The sequence below is a fragment of the Colobus angolensis genome, unplaced genomic scaffold, assembly GCF_000951035.1.
Source record: "Colobus angolensis palliatus isolate OR3802 unplaced genomic scaffold, Cang.pa_1.0 Scaffold432, whole genome shotgun sequence".
Lineage (NCBI taxonomy): Eukaryota > Metazoa > Chordata > Mammalia > Primates > Cercopithecidae > Colobus > Colobus angolensis.
The window spans coordinates 1022546-1038457 of NW_012117733.1; the positions used below are offsets into that span (position 1 = coordinate 1022546).

General features: G+C 45.3%; 1 protein-coding gene across 2 annotated transcripts in view; it reads left to right on the forward strand.

The window, feature by feature from the left end:
* PRKCQ (protein kinase C, theta) overlaps positions 1-15912 on the forward strand; it is a 101428-nt gene that overhangs the window by 76648 nt on the left and 8868 nt on the right. For both annotated transcript variants that reach the window (XM_011957054.1, XM_011957055.1), the window contains 2 exons: positions 3915-4103; positions 14895-15023. In XM_011957054.1, coding sequence (XP_011812444.1) covers positions 3915-4103; positions 14895-15023 — 318 coding nt within the window. The remainder of the gene's footprint in view (positions 1-3914; positions 4104-14894; positions 15024-15912) is intronic.

Here is a 15912-nt window from a genome sequence, read left to right on the forward strand (position 1 = left end):
AGTTCCCCTGGCTAGGAAAAGGGATTCCCTTCCCCCTTGCGCTTCCCAGGTGAGGCGATGCCTCACCCTGCTTCAGCTCTAGCTGGTCAGGCTGCAGCAGCTGACCAGCACCGATTGTCTGGCACTCCCAAGTGAGATGACCCCAGTACCTCAGTTGAAAATGCAGAAATCACTGGTCTTCTGTGTCGCTCGCGCTGGGAGTTGGAGACTGGAGCTGTTCCTATTCGGCCATCTTGCTCCGCCCCAAAGTCTATTTTTTCTAAATTATAAAGTAAACTTTAGCATTGAGGTAAGAGTAGCGAGTAGCATTTTTATATTGGAAATTAGTAACAGGTTGCAAAATTCTGTTTGCAACTCGATCTTTATTTTCAGAAATAGGGACAAGCACATCATCAAAATAGATATTTATCATAGCATTTATAGTCGTCCCATAAGACGAATCATCTTGACTTTGCAACTTTTCATTGGATCCTCACAAGAAGCTTGTAAAAAGCGGGCCAGATATGATTCCTGTTTCTCACAAATTTCTCATTTGTGAAGTGAGTGGGTTAAAGGGTCCTCCTGAAACTATGCAAGAAGGGATTAAGCCAAAAGTAGAGCCCGTGACATTTTATATGGTCAGCAAAACTGTTGTGCTGCTGTTGATATTGTTCTTCTGTTTGTTTAGCAAGCCTGCCTTGGAGACACTGCACAGCACCCCTGGACCTCACTTAGCACTGATCTGTCTCCCAGGAGGGGGCCTGGGGTGGCGGAGGGTCAGAGATGGGCTTGCCATGCACATCAATCTGTTCCATCTCACCAACATCAAAAAGCTCACCAACATCAAATAATGCGGCTTTCCTAGAAAATATTGGAATGCCTAGGTTTTTTTTTTTTTTTTTTTTTTTGAGACAGAGTCTTGCTCTGTCACCTAGGCTGGAGTGCGGAGGCACGATCTCGGCTCACTACAGCCTCCACCTCCTGGGTTCAAGTGATTCTCCCACTTCAGCCTCCCGAGTAGCTGGGATTACAGGCATGTGCCACCACACCCAGCTAATTTCTGTGTTTTTAGTAGAGACGGGGTTTCGCCATGTTAGCCAGGCTGGTCTCAAACTCCTGACCTCAGGTGGTCCACCTGCCTCAGCCTCCCAACGTGCTGGGAGAATGGCTGGAATTGCAGTGTCATTTTCTTTCCGAGGCCATCAGTGCTACAATTCTGCCATTCCAAAGGCCCATTAAAGAAGGAAGAGAAAAATTCCATTTGATATGAGTAGCGTCAACAACAAAATACCTTCTGCGGATGTGTGTGTGTGTGTGTGTGTGTATTTACATGTGTCTATTCACAGCTGCACCCAGCTAAGCCCGAACACATTACAAGGTAGAACAGATGTTCATCCCCAAAAGAGTCCCACTGTCTTGCTTTTAAATTTAGTGCCTCAATCCTATTATTCCTTCTCCATTTTGTTTTGGCCAAAAGCAACTTGCCTGCAACTCATCCTTGGAGCAGCAGTCATGAATTGGCAAAGATTTTTTTTCCCTCTTTTCCATTAAAAAAATTTTATGTGCCACTACTATGTCCTAGTGTTTTGTTTTTAATTGTGGGAAAATGCACATAACATGAAATTTACCATCTGAACTATTTTTGCGTACAGTTCAGTAATGTTAAAAATAGTGCCAGGCGCGGTTCATCCCAGCACTTTGGAGGCCAAGGCGGGTGGATCACTTGAGGTCAGGAGTTCGAGACCAGCCTGATCAACGTGATGAAACCCCGTCTCTACCAAAAAGACAAAAATTAGCCAGGCATGGTGGCATGTACCTGTAATCTCAGCTACTCAGGAGGCCGAGGCAGGAGAATCACTTGAACCCAGGAGGCAGAGGTTGCACTGAGCCAAGATTGTGCCACTGCACTCCAGCCTGGGTGACAGAGCAAGACTCCATCTCAAAAATAAATAAATAAATAAAATTAAGTGTATTGTATAGTTGTGCAATCAGTCTCCAGAAGGTTTTCATCTTGAAAAACCAAAACTCTGTCCCCATCAAAAACTGGACCCCCATTCCCCCTCCCCACAGCTCCTGGCAGCCACCATTCCACTTCCTGTCTCTAGAATTTAACTATTAGGTTGGTGCAGAAGTAATTATGGTTTTTGTCACTGAAAGTCAGGGCAAAAACCTCAATAATTTAGTTACCTTATATAAATGGAATCATTCCGTATTTGTCTTTCCCTGCCTGGCTTATTTCACTTAGCATAATGTTATCAGGGCTCACTCACATAGCATGTGACAGGTTTCCCTTCACCTTTAAGGCAGAATAATATTCCACTGTGTGGTTGTACCACATTTTTTTTCAATGCCTTCCCTATCCCTCCTCCCCACCCTCCACCCAGACCCTGGCAACTGCCCCTCTCAGCTTCTATAACTTCAATGTGTTTACATTTCACGTATAAATGAGATCTTGCACTATTTGTTTTTCTGTGCCTGGCTTGCTTCACTCAACATAATGTTTTCCAGGTTCATCCATGTTGTTGCAAATGGAGATTTTCTCCTTTTTCAGCGCTGATACTCCACTGTGTATATATAGCACAGTTTCTTTAGCCATTTATCCACTGATGGACACTTAGATTCCATATCTTGGCTATTGTGAATGATGCTGCAATGAGCAAGCGAGTGCAACTGTCTCCTCTACCTACTGGTTTTATTTCCATTGGTAATTTAGCCACCAGCACATTTTCCTTATTTCTGCATCCATGGATGGATGCTACCATGCACCATCTCAGAGAAGCTTAGGCACAGTTTGTTGGGATGTCAGGCGCTGAGCAGAATGGCATGTGCCCTCTACCTTCCAACGTCCAAAAAGGAATTCACTGAAAGATGAACATACAAAGCCTTTTTTTGCCAGAAGAGTGGGTTGGTGAAAGGATAGAAATCTTTCAAAATATTAGGTAGGTTTCCAGACTTTAGATCCTCCTCCCTAACAGACAGACTCAGACCCCGCTATCGAGCTGTAGGCAGCTCTGAGAGAGCTCTCATTTCTAGATTTGAGTGCTTTGGGGTTTTTTTGTTTGTTTGTTTTTGAGATGGAGTTTCTCTCTTGTTGCCAAGGCTATAGTGCGGTGGCATGATCTTGGCTCACTGCAACCTCTGCCTCAGCTTCTCGAGTAGCTGGGATTACAAACTCCCACCACCACGCCTGGTTAATTTTTGTATTTTTAGTAGAGATGGGGTTTCACCATGTTGGCCAGGCTGGTCTCGAACTCCCGACCTCAGGTGATCCAGTCGCCTCAGCCTCCCAAAATGCTGGGATTACAGGGGTGAGCCACTGCACCTGGCCTAGATTTGAGCACTTTGCTATCCTCGGTTCTCTTTCCTGGCACAGGACACAATTGGATTCTGCCTATCGGTGATTACAGTTGTGCCTCCTGAGCTGAACGGTCATAGAGAGAGAGCCAGGCTTTAAGGAAGGGAACTGTCCAGATGGCCTCTTTGGATGCTTGATTACTACAGAGAGTTTATGCAAAGACTCAGGACAGTACAAGTCAGCAAAGCACAAAGGCTTGGTTTCGAGGCTTACACCAGAGCCACTGAAGAACTTAGACACGTAACAGCTTTCCTAGGTTCAATATCTGCCACCTAAGTTCTCCTGTCACTGATGGGAAAATAAAAACGAATGGCATCGTTTCATTGTTTCTTTACAACCAGAGGAAAAGTACAAATTGAAACTAAGAAGTGTTTGCTCAGACTCAAACTCAAAAATGTCAGCATTGTGTAGACATTGCTATCCAGTCATTGGCTTCTCAAGAGATAGTTTTCAGGGTGATCTTAGTTGCAACCACACACCATCCTCCACCATTTACTGAGTGGCCTTGGGACGCTCAGGAAGGGTCGTCACTCCTCAGCCTCATTCCTATTAATTTCGTGTCTGCCTTTTGGCTGCGCAGATCTTACTGGGCCAGCGATACAACCACTCTGTGGACTGGTGGTCCTTCGGGGTTCTCCTTTACGAGATGCTGATTGGCCAGTCGCCTTTCCACGGGCAGGACGAGGAGGAGCTCTTCCACTCCATCCGCATGGACAATCCCTTTTACCCACGGTGGCTGGAGAAGGAGGCAAAGGACCTTCTGGTGAAGGTAAGAAGTGAAGCCAAGAGTGTCTTCATAAGATGAGCATTAGGTCTTCTGGTCGGTTTTCGGTTCCTCTTAGATTCCAACTTGCACGTGGTGAACAATGATTATATGGAACTGGGTTTAAATGGGATATGCACCATCTGAGTTTTAATAGAGGCACTAATATGAGCATTAAATGTCAAAAAGAGGGTAAGATAAACCCTCATGTGTGTCAGTTATAAAATAAGGGCCCAGGAACCAGTTCCATGACCTTGAATACCCTCACCTGGAGATGTAGTTGGTTCATTAAACAAGCACAGTCTGTGGCTTAAAACTCAATCTTCTAGCTACTTGGGAGGTTGAGGCAGGAGGATTGTTTGAAGTTGGGAGTTTGAGGTCAGCCTGGGCAATGTGTCGAGACCCCTGTCTCCAAAACAATGAAGAAAAAAAAAAAGAAAAGAAAATGGGCATTTAGGCTGGGTGCCGTAACTCACACCTGTAATCCCAGCACTTTGAGAGGCCGTGAGCGAATCACCTGAGGTCGGGAGTTCAAAACCAGCCTGACTAACGTGGAGAAATCCTGTCTCTACTAAAAATACAAAATTAGCCAGGAGTAGTGGCACATGCCTGTAATCCAGCTACTCAGGAGGCCGAGGCAGGAGAAAATGGGCATTTATGTTATACAGAGGTTTTTGTTTTTTGTTTTCTTTTTAACTCAGTCTTTTGTTTCCCTTAGTTCTTTATTAGAAATATTCAGTCCAGTTCATCTTCCCCTGCCTCTGGTTGAAAACTTGGACAGGATGTATGACTCTTAGATATTGGCCTACTTTTAGATAAAAGACAACCTGTTAACACTCTTATGTTATGAAACACTGTCTCAGTGGGACAATTAAAACCATCCAGTCCAAGATATTATTCATCGCATAATTTTTTTTTTTGAGACAGAGTCTCACTCCCTCATCCAGGCTGGAGTGCAGTGGCATGATCTTGGCTCATTGCAACTTCCACCTCCCGGGTTAAAGTGATTCTCCTGCCTCAGCTTCCTGAGTAGCTGGGATTACAGGTGTGCACCACCACACTTAGCTAAATTTTTGTATTTTTAGTAGAGGCTGGGTTTCACCATGTTGGCCAGGCTGGTCTCGAACTGCTGACCTCAAGGGATCTGCTTGCCTCGGCCTCCCAAAGTGCTGGGACTACAGATGTGAGCCACCATGCCCAGCCTCATCACATAAATTTTAGTTTTAAATCTGGGATTCCGGCTTCCTTCCCTCTGCTCGGAGCTCGTGATTGGCAGCTGCTCGCTCCTGGAGGAGACAGGGTTGTCCCGCCCTCGCTGACTGTGTTCTTGTTCTCTTCCTCTCTAACTCCTGAGTTTCTGCTTCAGACCTTACCGGGTAGAAGCCGAGAGAGGAAGGAGGATGAGCAGAAAGGACAGTTCTTATTCAGCTGGCGGTCTCCTACCCCTGAACTGGGGGATGGTTGACGCTGAGACTTCAGTGAGGCACTCTGCTAGGTTCTGCAGAAACAGTTATCCTTGCAGACGTGTTTGGCTGAAACCCTTGAGATACAGGCATTCAATCCAGTCCCTAGCCTACATACTGTACCAAAGCTGATTCTGCAAGACTCCCTCACTGTTGGTTTCCTGCCCAGCAGATTGTCTTGAGCAGTGTACCAGTCTGTTCTTGTGCTGCTGTAAGGACATACCTAATACTGGGTAATTTATAAAGGAAAGAGGTTTAACTGACTCACAGCTCTGCGTGGCTGGGGAGGTCTCAGGAAACTTACAATCATGGCAGAGGGCACCTCTTCACAGGGCAGCAGCAGAGAGAATGAGGGCCAAGCGGGAAGGGGGAAACCCCTTATGAAACTATACTCTCACTGTCATGAGAACAGCATCGGGGGGAACCGCCCCCATGATTCAATCACCTCCCATCGGGTCCCTCCCATGAGGCATGGGGATTATAGGGTTATAATTCAAGATGAGATTTTGGGTGGGGACACAAGGCCAAACCTGTATCAGCCGGTACAATTGACCTTTGAACAGCTCGGCAGTTAGAGGAGCCAACCTCCTATGCAATGACAAATCTGCATATAGCTTTTGAGTCCCCAAACTTAACCACCAATAGCCTACTGTTGACCAGAAGTCTTACCAATAACGTGAAGTCAATTAACACATGTGTTGCATGTTATATGTATGATATACTGTATTCTTACAATCTCGGAAGCTAGAGAAAATTTTGTTAAGAAAATTAAAAGAAAAATGTGTTTACTATTCATTAAGTGGAGGTGGATCATCATAAATATCTTCATCCTCATTGTCTTCATGTTGAGAGGGCTGAGGAAGAGGGGGTGTTGGTCTTGCTGTCTTAGGAGTAGCAGAGGCAAAAGAGGTGGAGGAGGTGGAAGGGAGGCAGGAGAGGCAGGCACACTCAGTATAAATTTGATTGAAAAAAATCTACATATTAGTGGACTGGTGCAGTTCAAATCCAGGTTCACCAAGGGTCAACTGTACTTAAAATACATACAGACCAGCTGTCCCCAACCTGCCCTACCCACTGTCCACTGGAAATAGTGTTGACTTCTTCACTCTAACAAACTCTGAAAGTGCAGGCTATTACCACCTTAGCAGCAATCTCCAGAATTCACCATCAAAACAGAGTTCAGCGTCCCATCCATGGTAGCTCAGGATCCATCAAGAATATAGGCACAGTATTACCAATAGAAACTGGATTCTGAGAATCACAAGGTGTGAGCCAGGCGCTCCCAAGGCAAACCCATGTGGAGACATAGGAACACCTGAGAGCCATCATGAAAGCTCTGGACTCTAGACAGACTCAGAGTTGGCCTTTTTTGAGAATGTGACATTCTCTCCACAGTGTATGAGTGTAGCAAGTTGTAGAATCAAATTAATCATGTCAATGCAACATGCTAAATACATAGAAGAATAATAAGGACCTACATATACTGAGCTGTTGCAGCAAATATTTGGATCAAAGAGACCCACCACTGTAATCAAGAGCCTAGCACATCTAGATCGGGTGTGGTGGCTCATGCCTGGAACCCTAGCACTTTGAAAGGCTAAGGTGGGAGGATTACTTGAGCAATCCAAAATTTGAGACCAGCCTGGGCAACATGGCGAGACCCCATCTCTACAAAAAAATATAAAAATTAACCAGGTGTGGTGACTGGCGCTTACGGTCTCAGCTACTCAGGAGGCTGAGATGGGAGGATCACTTGAGCCCACAAGGTGGAGGTTGCAGTGAGCTGTGATCACACCACTGCACTCCAGCCTAGGTGACAGAGTAAGACCCTGTCCCCCCCCTCAAAAAAAAAAAAAAAGGATTCTAGCAAATCTAAAAGAAGTGGACCAAGAATGCAGGTGTTTTAGAAGAAACATTGTTTTGATTTCTGGCATTTCATATGTCAGCTGGTTAAAAAATAATCATCATTTAGAGAAATAATTTTTAGCCTTGTTCATGCTATATTGAAAATGGGAATAGGAGAAGATCCTTCAACATTGGAAGCTATCCATGGGTTCTAAATTAAAAACTAGAAAAATATTAGCAGGCTTACCTTTTTTCACCAATCTACTTTTTTGCTTTTGAAGAAGGACTTAGAATTAAATGTAAAGGGAATACACTTCCACCTGTCTAATAAAAGTGACAACTTGTCTTGGGCATTAGAAACTTGGAGGCAACTCCAGGGCTGTCCCTGGAAAATCAAGATCTTAATCTGAGAAGTGCTGACAAAGCCCTCACAAGATCCCCAGCCCAAGGGTAAAGAAACAAGGTGTTTAAAAATTTGAGCCACTTCCATTCAGCTTTCACTTTCTAACTGTGATCCAAACAAGCAGTAGCTTAGAAAACTCCCTCAACAACCAATTAAAGGCACTTTTAATGACCAAACACAGATAAAATGAAAGCTAATCTCAAAATTAACCAATTTTTTAAAAAAGGCTGACAACAGTAAAAATAAGTTAGTGGGGACTGGGCACGGTGGCTCACCCCTGTAATCCCAGCACTTTGGGAGGCCGAGATGGGCAGATCACGAGGTCAGGAGATCCAGACCATCCTGGTTTACACGGTGAAACCCCACCTCTACTAAAAATATAAAAAAATTAGCCAGGCGTTGTGGCGGTCGCCTGTGGTCCCAGCTACTTGGAAGGCTGAGGCAGATGAATGGCGTGAACCCGGGAGGCAGAGCTTGTAGTGAGCTGAGATCACGCTACTGCACTCCAGCCTGGGCGACAGAGAGAGACTCTGTCTCAAAAACATAATAATAATAATTTAAAAAAATAATAATTTTAAAATAATAATAAGTTAGTGGGATCTGGATATTAAGTTATTTTATATAAAGGCAGGTTCAAACATTATTATGATTGCTACATTTGTAGCAATCAATGTAGCAATCGTAATCATGAACTCAGTGTGAAATGTGTCAGCTTGGGCTCCATAACAAGACACCACAGACTGAGTGGGTTCAACAACAGACATTTCTCTCTCACCGTTTTAGAGGCCGAAAGTCCAAGATTAAGACCCAGCAGCGTCAGTTCCTGATGAGGACTCTTTTCCTGGCTGGCAGACAGCCGCCTTCTTGTTGTGTCCTTACGGCAGAAAGAGAGAGAAACTCTGGTCTCTCTTTCATATGAGACTTCTAGCCCTGTTGGATCAGGACCTTACCCCATGACCTCATTTAACCCTAATTATCTCCAGAAACGCCTTACCTACGGTTACATGGTGGGCTGGGGCACCCACATGTGCATTTTGAGGGGATGCCGTTCAGTCCAAAGCATGAGGCTGCACTGCAAAGCCTGGGCCAGCAAAACCCACTGGAAAAAAAGTGAGCACAAGACTTGGTGTGTACAACCCAAGGTGTGAGGGCACCTCCAGACTCAGGGGCTGCCTCCAAGTGAGTCCCAAGGTGGGAGTCCTGGAGGGAGAGTCACAATCCCTCAACACCCCTCATGGCCCATAAATGCCAGCCTCCCCCTGTGCTTCCCAAATCCAGCCTACCCTGAGGATCTGCAATGCTTCAGGCCAGGACGGAGGGTGAAGGAGGGGCAGAGGTAAGCAGAAGAAACTCCGTGGAGAGAATTGGAAGTGATGATTTCCAAGGAGAGAAAGATTGGGTGGGAGGAAAGGATTCCTTCCAGTTGGAGGAGAAAAGGTGAAAAGCCGTGTGCTGGAATCCTACTCAGCAATGAAAAGGAACACACTATTGATCTATAAAACAACTCAAGGCATTGTGCTGAGTGCACAAAGCCAGTCTCAAAAGATCACATACTCTCTGAGTCCTCTGAGTCCACTGACATAACTTCATTGAAATGGCAACACCATAGAAATGGAAGTCAGATTAGTGGTTGCCTGGGGTTAGGGTGTTGGGGACAGGAGGGTGGGCATGACTCTCAGGGTGCAGCACAGGCAGATCTTTGCAGTGATGGAACAGTTCGTATCTTGCCTGGCATGGAGGTTGCCCATATCTGCACATGGGATAAAATGGCATAAGTAGTATACACACACATGGTACCGGTGCCAGCTCCTAATCTTATGCTATCATTATGTGAGATGCAATCATTGGGAGAAATAGGGTGAAGGGCACCCAGGACGTATCTGTACTATCTTATCAACATCCTGTGAATCTATAATTATTTAAAAACAAAACTAAATCTAAAGCTAAATGCCTTGCAAACACCAAAATAAAAAGTCATCTGCAGAGTTTCAGTGGCAAGAGAAAGAGTTGCCACAAGAGAAGAAAATAAATTTGGTTGAATAGAGCAGAAACTGAGATAATAAAGGAAAAAGAAGAGAACAGGAGGACTGGTGGGTGAAAGAGGTCCTTTTCTTTTTTAAGACAGAGTCTTGCTCTGTCACCCAGGCTGGAGTGCAGTGGCACAATCTCAGCTCACTGCAGCCTATGCTTCCCAGGCTCAAGCGATTCTCCAGCCCCAGCCTTCCATGAAGCTGGGACTACAGGTGCGTGTCACTGACACCCAGATGATTTTTATATTTTTTGTAGAGACGGGTTTTGCCATGTTCCCCAGGCTAGTCTAAAACTCTGGGAGTTCAAAGCAATCTGCCCACCTCAGCCTACCAAAGTGCTGGGATTACAGGCATGAGCCACCATTCTCAGTCAAAAGAGGTTCTAAATGAAGATTGTCCAATCCATGCCCTGCGTACAGCCCAGGATGGCTTTGGATGCAGCCCAACACAAATTCCTAAACTTTCTTAAGACATTATGACATTTTTTGTGATTTTTGTTTTAGTTCACCAGCTATTGTTAGTGTTAGTGTATTTTATGTGTGGCCTAAGACAATTCTTCTTCCAATGTGGCCCAGGGAAGCCAAAAGATTGGACACCCCTCTTCTAAGTTGACATACAAGAGTTTGGACTTGTTATTTCCCATGTGAGTTAGTAAAACTTCCATGAACCTTCCCTTACACACATTCTTGCAGTTGGGCTGATAAAATTAATTTCCATTATGCAATCTGCTGCCCATAAACTGGCTTCCAGCTTTATCTCTATTCCTCCTTTGCTTTGATCCAACAGCCCCCACATTCTTGAGCCCCATTTGTTACAAAAGTAAAAGGTAATGCCAGTTCCCAGAAATGTCCTCTAGGGAATTCGACAAAATGTCATGAAACCCAGAAGTCATAGGTCCTCTGGAAAAGCTGAGGATAGCAGCATTTCGTGGCATCTGTGACAGCAGCAGTGCCAGACCTGTCGCCGTTGGCCCTCCTAGGGCATGGATGCAGGTCGTGCACTGAACAATTGCACACTGGGAGAGGCTGTGCTCCGGCAGGAATTCCAGTGGGGACACTGCTGTCCAATTGATGATTGCCAAAGAAACACCCTTTACTTCCTCATTTATCCATCCAGGATGTCCTGTCCGTTTGTTTGAAAATGATGGGAAACTAATGATCTGGAACATAAATATCTCTTCCTTTCATAGAAAGACATATCTGAGGAGCGACTGAAGAGGGAAGGCAGGTTCCAGGTATAATCTGTCAGCGCTGCTGCTGGCTGTCCTCCACAGCCTGGAGCTGCTTTCTTGCACAGACTGTCCAATAAACTTAAACAAATTTCAACTACATCCTGGCTATTTTTTCCCATCAATATAAACCTACATCCTGACAGCTTTTATGAACAAAATCAAGTCTTCAAGAATTTTATTTCCTCAGTGCAGCTTTCCAAGGGTGGAGCTTCCGGCCTGACCCCCGAACCGTGAGGTCACCTGTCATCCTGAGGACCTCAGTGGGTCAAGTGGCTGCAGGGCAGAACATATACTAATTTACCATTCTGTGCAAAACTGGAAAGAATATTGAAGCTCAGAGCTGGAGACCATATGCTCTTCTCATTACACGTTTTATTTTTTTAAATATATTTTTAAAATTTGCAGGTAAACATCCAAGCTCAGAAGGCCCATTGACATGATCCTCTTGGTACAAATGCCACATGTTCACTGGAAGAAATAGAATAGAAAACATAGCCTGCAGCACACATGGCCCAGGCAGCTACTTCCAGCCTACTTTGCTGACGCATCTCATTAGAACAACATGAACGAGGTTTTGGCCTCTTCCTGAGGCCATTAGATATGCCGCCTATCTAATCTCGTTTCATCCAAATGTCCTTAAGAAGCAGAGGTCAATCATTTAGTATCATTGTTTCAGGAGAAGGGATATAGGGCAAGTCACATATTCCTTTTGCATCCTTTTTTTTTTTTTTTTTCTTGAAAGAGTTGCTCTATCACCAGGCTGGAGTGCAGTGGTGCAATCTCGGCTCACTACACCCTCCACCTCCCAGGTTCAAAAATTCTCCTGCCTCAGCCTCCCGTGTGGCTGGGGTTACAGGCATCTGCCACCACACCCAGCTAATTTTCGTATTTTTAGTAGAAATGGGGTTTCACTATGTTGGCCAGGCTGGTCTCGAACTCCTGACCTCAAGTTATCCACCTACCTCAGCCTCCTGAAGTGCTGGGATTACAGGTATGAGCCACTGTGCCCAGCCTCTCTTTGCTTCTAAAACCACAATCAGCTTTTCCATGTGATGACTCCTGCTGTTTTATAGTTTGTATAAATGTATGGGGTGCAGGTGTCATTTCATTACATGCATGGATTGCACCGTGGTGAAGCTGGGCTTTTAGTACCCACTCCATTTTCTGAGTCTACAGAAAAATATATCTTACTGTGAACTTGGTGCTTCTTTTCTATGCTGAAAAGAGGCAACCGAGATAAAATGAGGATAGAAGATGCGTTATCTGCAGATAAACCAAGTGGAAAGACAGCTTATTCACTTCCTCAGCAGGCGTCTACTGAGCATCTATGTTGTGCATGGCACTATGCTAGCTTCTGTAAGGAATAGACATGTCAATGGTGCCTGGCCTCCAGAGCTTACAGTCTAGTAGGAAAGAAGACAACCTTGAAAAAAAGATACAATGTGCTAATCCTCCAGTGGAGGGAAGATGTTGTGTGGTGCCCAGATAAGAGATTATCCATCAGGATGAGTGGGAAGGAGGCTGCTTGTCATCAAAGTGCATAGCTCCTTTGAGGCTCAGCTTCCTCAGTTGACAACTGGGGTGATACATTTGTTTTTCTTAGAATTTGTTTTAAAATCACGGAGGCATCTAGCACAGTGCCTGCCTCTCAAAGAACATCGGTTGGAGTGGATGATGTATCAATCTTAAGAATCATGAAAGATGTGCATGATGTATGATGGTGTAATCAATTCTGAATATGACTTGAACAGAAGAGAGAGAGCTCCCTGTCAGTGGAGGTAATCAAAGAAAGTTTCACAAGGAAAAGGGGGTGAAAGCTGAGCCCTGAAAGATAGGGCAGAATTTAAAGATGAGGGGAGGGAAACGGGAGTCGACTAGGGGAGGGTATCTCATGGCAAGATGGAAATGTCATTAGTGAGGGACAGAGACAGGAAGGCAGGTGGTGTTTCCTGTGAGCAGAAATGTCTGGACTGGAGAGGGTCCAGGGAATGGAAGGTCCTGTGAGTCAGTGTCAGACTCCAGAGAGCCTCGAGTGCCAGCCGAGGGCCCGAGGATGTCAGAACTCACCAGATCTTAGAGATCACCTTGTCTAGCCCTTCATTGACACACGAGGAAACTGAGACTCAGAAAACTTACCCGAGGCGACGTGAGTAGTCAGTCTCTCGGATGACTGTCATGTTATTTCCACCATGCAGTGGCTTTCTAATTGGGTACTTCGGAACCCCAAGTTTCCCTAGAGAGTCCTCAGTGGCCCCCACATAGTAAGCGGGAGAGAGGAAGTTGAGACTGTGCCAAGGATTTGCCAGTCAGATACACCGGGTGATTGCCCAAACATTTCACCCGGGACTTCAAGAGATTCTCCTACTCTCTTAAAAAAGGGAGAAAACTTCACTTTACAATAGCATGTTGTTTGGTCTTTACATTTTTTTGGAAGAACAGAGCCTTTGAAGATTTTCAAGTACTAAGATAACATAAGTGAAGCACTATTTCAGAACATGCAGGCTGGCTATGGTTATGAGCAGTAAAAACAAGAGACCCTTGCAACTGAGGTGTGAATGGAGGTCAAGCCCTTGTGAAAGCCTCCTGGAAAATCACTGCATTCCACCAACATTTCTGTTTTAAAGAAACTTAGGCTCCTTAAAATGCCCTATAACTCGTGGTTACTTCATAAATAAACATCTAGCTGATGTAAGAATAACCGGTAACTATTCCAGACACCCAGGGGACCTGTTACTTTTCTAAGTTAATGTTTAGACTCTCCTGTTTCTTAATGCCCTTGACAGGTTTTATTTAAGTTTGAAAAATATCCAGGTTTCTTTCCTGTCTTGCCAGTGTTCACTTTGAAAGAACAGGAGAAGGAACAGCCCAAAGAGGAATGTACATTTGTGCCAGCTTAGAAATTATTAGATGGACCTTGAATTAAATATTACTCCTCCAGCAGGTTTGCAGGAGCTGAGGGTAATTCTCTTCACTCAGATGCCCTGTAGAGTCCAAAGCTGACTGCTAGGACTCGTTTCTATTATACCTGAGTCCCCACAATGCTGGAATCATTCTAAGAATGCAGCTTTGTAAGAAATGAGACTCGATTGATGGATAATCGATCAAATGACAAATAAATTATCACTGACTCTATGCTGTTGGGTTTAACAGACCAGGAGTTATAGTGCACAAATGCATGCGTGTGTGTGCATGTGATCATGTACATGTGTGTACATGCGTGTGTATGGCTGTCCGTGTGCATGGGCTCACATTTGTGTGTGTGTGTCTGTGTGTATGTGTTCATGTCTGTGTGTATGCATTTATATACACCTGTCTGCATGTGTATGCACGTGTGTGTTCATGTGTATGTGTCTGTGTGCACGTGCTCACATTTGCGTGCGTGTGCCAGTGTGTATGTGTTTATGTCCATGTGTGTATGCTGTCACATATGCCTGTGTGCATGTGTGTGTGTATGTGTGTGTGTGTGTTGCTGTCTCATTAATCATCACATCAGCCCTGTGAGGAGGGCACTTGGCTCACTTTACAGGTGAGGAAACTGACTCAGGTCTGTCAGTTGCCTGAGGTCCCATCAATAACATGGGGCAAAGCCGGTTTCCAAGCAGGTCTATGCACCTCAGAAGATAACGTGTCAGGCTCCAGCAAATTTAGAAAGGCTCCTTCAAGGGAGAGTGTCAGGACCAGGTTGACTTTAGTCAGTCCTGATGAAGGTAAGTAGAAAAATGAGGTTAGAATAGAAGGGGCTGGTGCACTGGGAAGCACCACGCCCTCCTGACACAAAAGGCTCATCCCTGGAGATCTCAGTGCTCCTCCTCTGCTCCCTTTCAGCTCTTTGTGCGAGAACCTGAGAAGAGGCTGGGCGTGAGGGGAGACATCCGCCAGCACCCTTTGTTTCGAGAGATCAACTGGGAGGAACTTGAACGGAAGGAGATTGACCCCCCGTTCCGGCCGAAAGTGGTAAGGACTTGCTCATGGGCTGCTTGGTGTCAGCCACTCTCCCTCCACTCAGGGCCATCTCCTTGTCCAAGTCACCGCAGCTGCCCACCCCTGCCGGAGCCCCGACTCCCCACCGGCCCCAGTCTCCAGGAGGAATACACTTCTCTAACACATGTCACTGGGCTGGTGGGGCAGGGAGGGGAGGTCACTCTTGTTTGCAAAATTTAACCTCTGTCATCAAGATACACCTGCATGAAGAATGGATTGCTGTGTGCCCATGCCTTAGGTTGAGTATGAATTTGTGAGGATGACTGTTAAACAAGATGGAGTTTTGCACATGACGCATACCTACTTAATGGTCCAGTCTGGGTAACCCAAACTTGGACATAAACCCTGCATCCTACATCAGGAATTTTGGAGCTGCTTTTTCCACGATGTTTATTAAAGTATCTGTAAAGTGCTCATGTAATTACATTTCCTGACGATCGTTAGGTGTTCTTTGGTTTAAGGGAGAAACTAACTAAATTGGTGCTTTAAAAAAGATAGGTCTGTACATTTCACCTCATATCTGTCCTCACTGGCAAAAGTCATTAAGCTACATCAGCAAAGGCAGAATGATCTGGTTTACCTGCGAGATGGGCCACCATAAAGTGAAGTCAAAAATGAAGCAAGGGAGGGAGGCGGAGCAAGATGGCCGAATAGGAACAGCTCCAGTCTCCAACTCCCAGCGCGAGCGACACAGAAGACCAGTGATTTCTGCATTTTCAACGGAGGTACTGGGGTCATCTCACTGAGGAGTGCCAGACAATCGGTGCTGGTCAGCTGCTGCAGCCCGACCAGCGAGAGTTGAAGCAGGGCAAGGCATCGCCTCACCTGGGAAGCGCAAGGGGGAAGGGAATCCCTTTTCCTA